The 12410-nt window shown below is 36.5% G+C and overlaps 3 protein-coding genes across 6 annotated transcripts in view; 2 read left to right on the top strand and 1 right to left on the bottom strand.

Annotated features, from left to right (window-relative positions):
* Positions 1-4775, top strand: part of LOC309501419 (kin of IRRE-like protein 1) — a 39089-nt gene extending 34314 nt beyond the window's left edge. Inside the window, exons 13-15 of one of the 4 annotated variants that reach the window (XM_082173523.1) lie at positions 646-752; positions 2155-2235; positions 2813-4775. In XM_082173523.1, the coding sequence (XP_082029649.1) occupies positions 646-752; positions 2155-2235; positions 2813-3367 (743 nt within the window). In that variant the 3' untranslated portion in view covers positions 3368-4775. Of the gene's footprint in view, positions 1-645; positions 771-2118; positions 2236-2812 lie in introns of all 4 variants that reach the window. The other 3 variants (XM_082173521.1, XM_082173522.1, XM_082173520.1) reach the window with 3 other exon arrangements.
* The window catches only part of LOC309501505 (uncharacterized protein), a 177353-nt gene that overhangs the window by 112873 nt on the left and 52070 nt on the right, over positions 1-12410 (top strand). The window lies entirely within an intron of this gene.
* The window catches only part of LOC309501370 (uncharacterized protein), a 220324-nt gene continuing 213268 nt past the window's right edge, over positions 5355-12410 (bottom strand). The window contains exons 39-40 of the mRNA XM_082173409.1: positions 6046-6090; positions 5355-5935 (exon numbers count right to left, since the gene is read on the bottom strand). Coding sequence (XP_082029535.1) covers positions 5655-5935; positions 6046-6090 — 326 coding nt within the window. The 3' untranslated portion in view covers positions 5355-5654. The remainder of the gene's footprint in view (positions 5936-6045; positions 6091-12410) is intronic.

Raw genomic sequence — 12410 nt, 5'->3', positions numbered from 1 at the left:
ATTTGACAGTATTAGCGCAATATTAGACTCACAAGATAACTTAGTCCAGTAACAGGCTTTTAGTGCATGTGCGCGTCGAGTGTACGCGCTCAGTAAAGCGCATATTTGAACAGCGCATCAGCAGCGAATGACATGTTTAACCGGCAAGGCTTTAAAGCACATGCAAATAATGAACTTTTGTGAACTGCAGTGTCCCGTTCCTCTGCGTTAACATTTGATGTGAATATACGTCGTGCTGCAGTGTAGACTATAGATGAAGGCGCCGCAACTGATAAAATGCGCAGTTGTAAGACTTTCCCTCTCTGCCGTGCGTGCGCGCGCTATCGGTTGGTTTGGACGACAGTCTCGCATGCGTGCTCGCTCTAGGTTCTGGGAGATTTTTAACTAATTTGCGCCATAACTAGTGGTCCATCCAGTAGTTAAGAGCCTGAATTGTTTATAGTAATTCTGAAATTTAGTGCACATGAGTGAAAAAAAAATAGAGCACAGAAGAATGTCTATTTTTGCGTGAGATTTCTTTGTTGAGCGTGAGAGCGTGAGATTGAGGCTGAATGCGTGACTGTCACGCGAGATGCGTGAGAGTTGGCAACCCTGTTGATAAAACATGATGTGAGGCATTGTGTCAGTGATCTGTTATGTTTCCAGGTCGTCGTGGAGTCACGCTGAAGCCAGACATTAAAGTGGAAACGGTCAACAAGGAGACGCACAGTCTTGAGGAAGAGGCCGCCAGCGCTTCCACAGCCACTCGAATGGTAAAGGCTATGTATTCTGTGAGTATCTATAGCATAAACTAGACTGTCAGGCTGTCTAATTTAACATCGTTTAGACAAAGTCTGACATACTATTTTGTTACTATAAAATATAATCAAATAAAGACTTCTAAAATGTTTCTAAAAAAGAAAAGAAATTGAAGGCGATAGGTTTGGTTAGTTCACATCGATGTTGCAAACGTGGCATCGTTATGTTTTATCCTAATAATAGAGAAGCATGACGAGACATTTTGTCAGGCACTTGGTTTCTGCCACGTTGTGCTGGTTAGCCCCGCCCACAGTTAAATCTCATTGGCCGAAAATCCTGCTTCACGTCCACAACTGTTCAAAAGTTTGGGGTTGGTAGTATCTTCAGTCTCTTCAGGCTGCATTTATTTGATAAAAATTAAGTAAAAACAGTGATATTGTGATTTATTTTATTTCTTTATTTTTTACAATTTAAAATAACCGTTTTCTATTTGAATATATTTTAGAATGTAATTTATTCCTGTGTTGGCAATGCTGAATTTTCAGCATCATTACTCCAGTCTTCAGTGTCACATGATCCTACAGAAATCATTCTAATATGCTGACTCAAAATGTATTATTAGTATCAGTGTTGAAAATGGTTGTGCTGCTTAATATTTTTCTGGAAACTGATACATTTAGTCAGGATTCTTTGATTAATAGAAAGTTCAAAAGAACAGCATTTATTTGAAATAGAAATCTTTTGTAACATTATAAGTGTTTTATTATAAATTGATCAATTTAATGCATTTTTGCTGAATGAAAGTACTAATTTCTATTCAAAAAAAAAAAAATCGTACTGACCTCAAACTTTTGAATGTTGCAATTGTTGTGATTATATTCCTTCATGCAGCATTTTAGTTTTCAGTGTGGACTTGACTGTGTAAAAATTACAGTTACTGGAAGCTTCCAGTGTTTATTAGAATATGATGTAACTGTCTGTAAAAATCTCTACAGTCACATTTTCTAGTCAGGCTGTGGCAAAAACTGGTCTGGTAAAATTTCAGATGACCTTTCCAGTCTGACTGAATTCCAACTATTAAAGTGCATGTAAACGTACTAGTGAGTTTAGGAGGCGCTATAGGAAGAATCTCTATAGAGTAATGACAGCCTCTTTTAGAGCTTTGTAAAGTGTCAGGTCTGTTGGGCCATTTCTGCTTAATTTTATCCACAACTGTAAAAGAGAAAATGACTGATGGTGAAAGACTTTCTTGCCATCACAAACTAAAGAACATCTGTTCTTCACCAACTCTGATAAAGCTGATATCCTGTTTTCCTCCCTCTCTCTCTCCTTCTCTTCCTCCCTCTCTCCGTGTGTGTGTTTTGTCGTTTGATGGTTTAGTTTCTTCCCTCTGTCTCCCTCTCTCCCTCCACCCAGCCCTTCAAAGATGACATGGACCTGAAGCAAGACCTCCAGAGCGACACACAGGAACCCAAGGTGGAGGAGTATGAGCCCAAGGTAAGAAACAGAGCAGGTGCATATGGACATGAATGCTACACTTAAAGGTGAAATGTGCAATATTTTTTGAATTCCAGTTTACTGTTTATTGTGCCAGTTTAATATGCAAAGACAATGTGAAGTAGGTTGATTGCCTCTAAAATTGTAAATGCTGTGGCGCTATCAAAGCTCTCAAATTTCACTGTTTAAGCCCAACACAGCAATATTGGCTCAACCAATACTGTGAGATTAGGGCGGGGCTATCTTTTTGCCTGACCAATAACAAATGAGGTGAGTTTTCTTGAAAGGTGTCGTTATTTTTCCAATTCCGTTTACTGATGCTAGTGGTGCAGAAATAACACACTTTACCTTTAATGTTAAACACACACAGAGGGAGTATTTTAGTATTGCTGTCCAACATTTTTTACCAGACAAGAAACTATTTTTGTATTGCTCAAAGGTTTGGTGTTAATATGATTTTTTTAGTAATGGTAGTGTCTAGATATATAGAGGTTTCCACACACCTATACAGTGTATATAAACCAGACACACCCTAACTAGTGCATCACAGTGAAATATTATATGTTTGTCATTTCAGGATCCCACTAATGGCTATTACAATGTTCGAGCTACTACGACACATGATGAGGTCCGTTCCTCTACCCGTTCCCTGCTGTACCAGGAATTCCGGCCACCGAATCCCGCTTCAGTTTCGGCAGCAGCCGCCGGCCCAGTGGCCAACATTCACCCCGCGCCCCCGGGCCGCTACGAGCCCCGCCCCACTTCCCGAATGGCTCACAACACATACGCCCATTTTAACACCATAGCCAGGGCGTCACAAATCCAAGCCCCGCCCAACCCAATCTCCAAAACTACAGACTATTCTGGAGACCGTGGCCTGCTGGAATCAACCAATCCGTTGGCTTTTGACAGCTATGCTTATTCAACAACACCTCAATACAGGTTAGGCTTTGCTCCGCCTTTGGAGGCAGGACCAGCCTATGAAATGTATCCTACAGGACAGGGGGCGGGGGCGGGGACGAGCCAAGACGCTAACGTGGGAAAATACCCCAGCTCCGCCCAATTTCCATATTCAACCCCGCCCACAGAATACTCTCAGAGACACACGCAAAGAATGCAGACTCATGTGTGAAACAAACATGCTTTTCCCCACAAAAAAGCACTTCCTTTGACGCAAAAACATGGTACACACTCTCATTTTTACACAGTCTTACAGTCCAAAACTCTCTCTCCAAGATAACTATATGCAAACACACACACACACACACTGCGTTTTCTACCTTTACAACAACATGATTGAGAAAAAAGTGCCAAATTACTAAATGACTGCAGCATAAGAGGAAAACACAAGAGGTCACAGTATTGAGCGGAGAGAAAGCATGTCAACTGTATCATCTTTCTCTCTTTTTTCCAAAATTTATTTGAAGAGGGGTTGATGTGGCAAAACCAATCCTCTAAAATCTCAACTGATGTCCACAGCATAACGAGACACTGCAAAGCAGCCATCGGACGTTTTTTTCCTTGTGAATCAGTATTGGCTGTTTTTTTTTTTTTAAGAATAGCCAATAAAAGGCTGGAGGGCCCCAGAAGCCATCAGCTATTGGGTGTAAAGCCCAGTGAAAGCCTGATCGCTATGCATTGTAGTTGACAATGGACTCATTTAGATCTGTCCCATCACTCAACCTAATAAAATATGATGTGTAATAAATGATGGGAGTTGTGGGTATGCTCACACTGATTGTAAAATCTACAATGTGATTTCGCAGAACAAGTCACTCAGTTGAAGAATACCGCAGGTGTCATCAATCGCTTGTGTAATAATAACTCACCACTGCTCACACTGCCCGAGCTCCTCGTAGGAATAGCTGTCCGCTGCCAGTTTGAACTCTTCTGATAGGACGGAGACGCGAGCATCTGGGTAAACGCCACCAGTGCTTTTAACTCTGAAAGCTCGAGTTTATGTAACATTTTAGGATTTTTTAAACAAATGGATTCTACTCACAGAGTGTCAAAGTGAGCTTACAGACTCTTCTCTGAACACACGCTCTGCCTCCTTCCAAGAAAACCTCACGAGTATTTGACGCTTTGTGTTTCTATATGTGTGAGAGAGAGAGTGTGTTTGCTCATGTGATGTGAAGGAAAAAACTGAATGTGATGAATCTCTTTCTCTGAAGTGTCCGTGTATTTGTCCTTCACACTTTCAAAGTAGAGTAGAGTGCTTTTTCATATTTGTATCTGAACTAAATTGCATTTGAAAGCGCTTTTATAGTATTTTTCTAAGATGGTGGCAAGGGGTCAGAGATTGAATGGCTTTTGGTATAAGCAATGTAAAGGAGAAAATTGTTTGTTTTTTTTACAAAACATTTATGATCATGATTTGTACATTTGTCTAAATTCTGGAAAGGGATATTGAATCAGATCATTAGAGCAAAGTTTAAAATAATATTAAAATTGAAGAAATTTTGTCATTCAAATCCTGAGTTTCTGTAAAATCTTTTTTTTATGCAAAATAAAGGGCTTTTATTATGTGAGCTCAAAAACCATGGCAACTTTTGCTCTGCAGAAAGGCTCAGTTTGTGCAGAATATGTTTAAATCTGGCCCTAATTTAGGCTTTCTCTAATGAAATTTACAAGACTTGACCCTTGGTCTATATTAAACATTTTTGAACGTTCAAAATATGCAATGATCAATACAGTTTGGTCCAACCAATTAGAAACTCTAATCAGTTTTGTCAGAAATAAAGTATACATTTTACAGTGAGCTGGTGTTTAAAAAAAGTTTGCAGGTGCACAGTTATGAAATGGGTTTACATTAACCATGTTAGGTCTCTTGGTAATTTTGAGGCTTATTTGGCACCTTTATGTATGAGAAGATGAATTTGATGATGAAATTCACATAGCGATGGAAAGGGAATGAATGTGCAATACTGTGTTTAAAGTGTGTGAATATGAGAGCATGTTTCAGTGTGACTCTTGAGATCCATTTCCTCATGCTTCTCTTAAAAAAAATGTACTTCATATTGTTTATTATTAACTCTATTTTTTCATTTGTATGTTTTATTCATCTTTTTAAAATGTAAAAGAAAAAAGAAAAATGACCCATTATGTTTTCCCACAGCAACTTTTTGACTTTTTTTTTTTTATTGTATGTGGTTATTTTTCCACAGTAATATCAAATAAAAACATTTCGTAGTAACTCAATGTTGTCATACAGTAACAGCATCATACATGCTAAAACAAGTGATTACATCAACAGGTATAAATACAGTGGGGACAAAAAATGGGGATTACGATGTAATTTAAATCTGGATATACAGTTAAAAATGTGGAAAACAGAAACTTAAAACATGTACATCTATAAAAATGTACAGTATAATAACAGCGGAGCTGATCTTTATGCCTCAAACTCACTCTCAGCATTACTGTGGTGAAGGTCCACTGGGTCCAGACTCCAGATCATCTACTAGATAAGGCTCGTTCTCCTTCAGCAGTTTGTAGAATTCTGCTTTTACAGAATCTCCTCCAGAGTCGAGAGCATCCAACAAGAGTCTCATTTTCTTTGGTTGTGGTTCTGCAGCTTTAATTGTTCTCCACGTTTCACCAGTAATCATCTTTTTGCTCTTCAAATTGTCAGCAATCGGCATCACTGATGAAACTCTCTGAATGAGTTCATCTCCGTGTGCATTCACAAATTCAGTTTCTGATTGAAACAAAAGATGATTTAAGTTAGTCTTCAGAAGAGTGTAAAATATGTGTGAGACTAATACAGGAATAAACATGTAATTGAAATGTTCAGTATTAAAATCAGACCTGGGATCCTACTGTGTTCAGGAGGTTCTACACCTTTACTTGGTTCTGATAATTAAAAAAAATATTTAAACAAAAAGACATTTAAGATCACTGAGAAATCTGTTATCACAATCTTTTGAGGTCTCATTCCTTGCAGGGAATGAACCACTATCCTTCTGAGGACCAGCCTTAAAGGGATATAGCTCACCCAAAAATGAAAATTCTGTCATCTGTAAATCATTTACACACCCTCATGTCATTCCGAACCTGTAAGAATTTCGATATTCTTGCTGAAATCGGACAGATTTATCTCCCTCCATAGAGAGCAACGCAACAACCACGGAGGATATGTCGGACTGTCATCACAAACTAGATCAGATTGCAATTTTTCAAAGATCAGTTCTCATCAGCAGCATTGTAATGTAACATTTTAAACAACACTGGTTCTGTGTTCTCGTTTTTAACTTAATTCACCATTTACCAATGGTCTTGTATAATTATTAATTAAGTACTATTATGGTTTTTAAGATGGAACTTCAATTTTGTTGAGGACACCCCAAACGTAGTCCAATCTCAGTGAAATTTGGTTTTTATTTCTCATGAAGGGGAGATGACTGGGTGGGTGAGAGAAGACAATTTCAAAAAGTCCAAAAATAAGGACCATGCTAATTTTAATGCTTCAAAAAGTTTGGGAAAAAATTGCTATTGAAAAAATAATCCATATGAATTGAGCGGTTTAGTCAAAATTTTCTGATGAGACACAATTGGTTTATGAACATCTTTAATTTAGGGTAAAATATCTTCATTTGTGTTCTGAAGAGGAACAAATGTTACGGGTTTGGAACGACATGAGGGTGGGCGATAACATATTTTTTATTTTTGGGGTGAAAAAAAACTTTAAAGGTGGGGTAAGCGGAATTTCAAAAACATTGACAATGTTTGTGATTGACAATGTATTTGAAATCAACCCAAACAAAAACACCCCTCTCTTCAATGCTCTGCCTCCAAAACTCAGCTTCCAATCCTAACCACCCTGCTCTGAGTCGGTCTCTAACCCAGATTCCCTGGCATGAGAAGCGAGTGCACTAACAATGACGTTAAACACCGCATTCACTAACAGTCGTCACTAGCTGGCCTCCGTTACGCATGCAATCCAAGAGCGGATGTCTGTTTATCATGACATACTGTAGAAATGACATTTCTCACAGAGGAGTGTCTATAGATCAACTTAAAATCTCTCTCAAATTTGATCAAATCACTTACTCCTACACAAGCTTTTAACAACAGAATTGCATGACTACTGTACCTGTAAGAAAGATTCGCCGTCTGTTCCATACTTCCTTCCCACCTTCTAAAATACCCAGTCTAACCTGCTCAATGTTGACATCCAGAAACACTTCAAATGTGGGATGATAGTTTGGGCCAAAATTACACTCAAATATTTCAGTCTGAAAACAAGAACACCAATATGAAGACAACATTATAAGGTGGTTAGTTCTCACTCAGAATTCTGTAATTTAAAGGCCTTAAAATAAAATTGTCAAAAGGTGTTTGTTTTGCATTTAATATTAATGGTCCACGTTGCTAGAGTTTAATAATCCACAGTTAGGATAATGAACTATATGGAATAATTGCTTATTCTGATCATTATAATTAACATATTTAACTTTTTTTAAATATTGATGCAAGGCTATCTTTAAAGGAATTAAAAATTTTGAAAAACTGTGGTGACCCGTCTGAGAACTATATACATATTTCCCTTATTTACAGTATATAATGGAATTCATATAATTTAACTTAAAATATTGATTAAAAAAAGTAATTGGACATACATCAACTACCCCAAAACATTATTACATGCTGAAATTCAGTTGGAATTCAAATGTTATTCAATAAATATTGTTACCATTGGTTGAACTTCACATTCCTCTGGCTGACAACACAGACTGTATTTTTGGTAAGGAATGAGGTGACATTTTGAACTTGTCTCAATGTATTTTTTATCCCAGTGCCTGCTCTGGACCTTGAGGAAAGGGGGCGGAGAGAGAGAGACAAAACACAAAAAGGGGTGAATTTACTTTAACATTTCTGCTACTTTTACACAATATTTTCAGTACAAACCTGCATCATATTCAAATCACCAAATGCACTCTAGTTCAACAAGGAACTAACTAAATATATACAATGAATTGACATCACCACGGAAAGCAATAATAATAATAATGTCAATATTCAAAAGCAGTAATTATGCATATACACAAATATGTTCAATGTGTGTTTTATTTTATAATACTCTTTTAAATGGAAAGCGCATAAAAAAACAAAGGAACAATACGTTCAGATACCTCTGATACTGGAACATCCTCTGGAAGCAAGTGGATATTGAGTTTTTTCCTTTCAAGAGTTAGATTTCGAAGGAAGAGCAAAACCTGTCCTCTAATGGGGATGCCAAATATACTTTTTATCCAGACAAGGCCAAAACTGCTGAGTTCTCTGATGTCAATCATCAAATGAGTTCCTGTCACTTTGAGTGGCTGTATTATTTCTACATTACCACCAACAAAATGTGCCACAGCCAAACCATCCTTATTTTCCTCTGCAAAATACATTTAAAAATGTTGTTGGTAAAATAAAGGTATTGTTTTCTAATTATACAGTAAAAGCACTTTGTGTAGAATGTTGGTCAATGCAATCATCAAGATCTCTCATCTCACTCCTTGCTAAATATTTACATACTTAATCCTCAATAGATGTAGTTTAAAGTTATCTGATGTGTAAATTATCAGTTACTGTTACATACATTCTTGACAGTCAACGACTGTGAAACATTAATATTTATAGTATGTAGAAATACACGTACCAGAAAATATTTCACAGTGTGGAAAGCGCAGTTGTGAGATTGAACCATGAAAACAGTCAATGTTGTACAAGGGTCCGGCTGGCTGCATCTGACCCAAACCATCTAACACATGAGGATCCCATGAGACAGTTTTATACAGCACCTCTCCTTCACCCTCCATCACAAACACAAGGCTGGTCAGACTGCAACGAAACTGACCAGCATGTGGACACACAAACCTGGAAGACATAATATTAATTTTATTTTTAAACTTTATAAAGTCAAAACAGTATGCTTACATTCTAACAATGTCCAAAAATAAGATGAGTGTTCAATACCTGTATGTATTTTTGTGTTTGTCTTTATCATCTCCCTGAAGTAGTTCAGGTGTGAACACTTCTGCATCTTCTGAGGACTGAAATAAAGAAAAGTATAAAGAGTATATTTTATCCTCTAAAATGTCATGTTACAGTATGTAAAAGATTAAACGTAAACATTCTGAATAATGGGATTACAAAAGAGTGTAATTAAATGAAATACCGTACCACTGTTTTTAGTAGAATGTTTTATAGCTTCAAAATTATCTCCAGATTCAAAGTAATTAATTCCCACATAAATATCACAAACAAAAAATAATAATTGTTATAACAAGAAAAACTTAAGAATCCTCTTCAGCTTCTACTCACTGATTGTGCTGAAGATGATTCAGCTTTTGATGATGAGCAAGACCCAGAATCTGAACTCTCTCTTTCTGTCAGACAAAACACAATTCAAACACTTTAACACCATTAAGAACAAGTGAAACCATCCAGCATTTGTCCAAAATAACTGGGGTTATATTATTTTTCAGATACAGCCATTTATAAGTAGACTCATATGTTAGCCTACATAAAACATTTATAAGCAAAGAAAATCAGATCAAATTTTATTAAATTTATTAAATAACTCAAAACTACATATTACATTGAGATTATATTCTGTTTTCTGACTCCTAAAATTAACATATCCCAAAGCACCAAGTAAGAGTGAAAGTGGGATTTGTTAAATAAAACAAATTAATTAAATCAAGGTAAATAAACCTGAGTTTCCTGCCACTTGGCCAATAACTTTATAAGTAACTATAATATTAATTGCTTAAAACAGAACTATAATAACGGTAAGACTCAAATAAAATCAACATCATTTGTGGGTCTTCTAATCATGTATACAACAGTGAACGCTTTACTATCAGATGTTTTGACTGTTGTCAGTTCTCTAGATTATTTGGTTTATTCTCAGGAATATGAGTTATAATGAGGTACATAATGAAGGCACAGATCAAGCTCCATGGCAGGAGTCTGGATTATAAAAATAAAAAAAACTATTTGCTTACTTATGCTCTCACTCTTTTCTTTCTTCATCTTCAGCTTCTCCACTATGAATCTCTTCCCATCTGGCTTGATCAACACTGAATTTCGCCAGCTAAGGAGAATAACATTAAACACTCTTGATGACTGCAAAATTATAATTGTCTGTATGCCTACAGAACATAACCTTCTTAAAGGGATAGTTCACTTTGAAATTAAATTTTGGTATGTTTTAGCTTACCTCAAGGGCATCCAAGATGTAGGTGTCTTTTTTTCCGCAGTAGTTTCAATTTTGATATTTTTAGGTCAAACCGTTCTTGTCTGTCAGTCTTATAATGCAGGTCTGTGGTCACCACCTAAAAGAGCAAGCACAGAGTCCAAATTAAAACAATTCCCCATCGTCCAAATTAAACAATTCCCCATCGTAAGTACACATTGATGGCCGCGGGCGGGTATAGATTGGAAACCGTAGCCAAGGCGACATCTAGTGTATATATCTATACCCGCCCGCGCTCTCAGATCACTTGGACGTGGCTGTGTTCAAGAGATAAAAAAGATATAAATACTGTTCGTTTTCTCACACAAACCGCTCGTTTCGTGTCTTAGGCCATCAATGTGTACTTACGATGGAGAATTGTTTAATTTGGACGATGGGGAATTGTTTTAATTTGGACTCTGTGCATGCTCTTTGAGACAGTGACCATCGACCTGCATTATATGACTGACAGACAAGAACGGTTTGACCTAAAAATATCAAAATTGAAACTACTGTGGAAAAAAAGACACCTACATCTTGGATGCCCTTGAGGTAAGCTAAAACATACCAAAATTTAATTTCAAAGTGAACTATCCCTTTAATGAACTGAAAGAAATGGCTAAAACAAGTGTAATATTTAACTCTTACACAGTCAGGGTCCAATCAATCTGCTTCAATGATTCCTTCAGGGACTCCTCTAACATGTATCCATATCTGGAATTTATCCTGAAAAAGATTTTAAAAATGAACTACATTAATTCTACCACTATAAACGCTTGTGGTTTATTGTGCTCAATGACTGCTGGGGAAAAACTAGTTATTATGATAATTAGTATGAGTAATCAAATGGAAAACAAACTGTTAAGATATTTTTGTAATTTTCACAATAGTAATAATAAAACGACATAAAACCTTTGTGAATGCTCAGATACTGCAGTTACCTGAGTTCAGTCAGACTGGGACAGGCCTGAATGATGGACAGGATTTCAGGGGCAAATGTGTGACTCAGATGTAAAAACTCCAAACAGACTTTCTTCAAATCAGACAGTGATTTCAGGAACACCAACAGACTAGATTCCTCTGCCACAAAACCCCTAAACAACACAAAACCCAGATGAAGTAGTAAATGTGACATGCTGGTTCTCAGGCTCAAAGCTTAGATATACATGCTTTTATTTTTTATGAATAAAAATAAAAAAGAAATTAATCTGATAAACACCTAATAAATCTATCAACTGATCATGATGTAAGATCTTTAACAGGATAGTTTACTCAAAAATGAAAATTCTCTCATCATTTACTCATACCAAACCCATAAGACTTTCGTTTACCTCTGAAACAAATTTGTCGAATGAAAGTCTTATAGCTTTGCAACAACACAAGGGTGAGTAAATAATAATTTCTGGGTGTACTAATTATTTAAATATATTTTTGATAGTAAATGGCAGCCATTCTTAAGGGGGTTTATCTGAAAAAGAAAGAATGAAGCTTCTACTCACAAATGTTGATAAAAGTCCACCTGTACAACAGAGTTGATGGTGGAAACCACAGAGCTTAGACAGGTTAGAGTCAATGATGTGATCACTGATCTGCTAAAAGACAACCTGAAGCATTCACAGATATAAACATCAGTATAGGTTTATAATAATCATCAGATGGTAGGATGAGACTGCAATTTTGTATGTGAAAAGTGATTAGAGTTTCATACGTGATATCTTCATCTCTGACTGACACAGTGTGTATCTCTGGGAGAAATATTTCATGGAAAAGACTTTCACTTTCAGGCTTCTGTATACTGGCAAAATTTAATGAGTGTATTTCATTATTATATATGACAAACTTGATTAAATATACTGAACAACTGAATATGGCAATGAGTACAATTTTATTCTAAAATGAATTATACATTACTTGAGTTTATACAGATTCTTCCCTTTACCAGCAG

The sequence above is a fragment of the Leuciscus leuciscus genome (genome assembly GCF_965113295.1).
Source record: "Leuciscus leuciscus genome assembly, chromosome: 6".
Lineage (NCBI taxonomy): Eukaryota > Metazoa > Chordata > Actinopteri > Cypriniformes > Leuciscidae > Leuciscus > Leuciscus leuciscus.
This window is presented reverse-complemented; position numbering and strand designations above follow the sequence as displayed.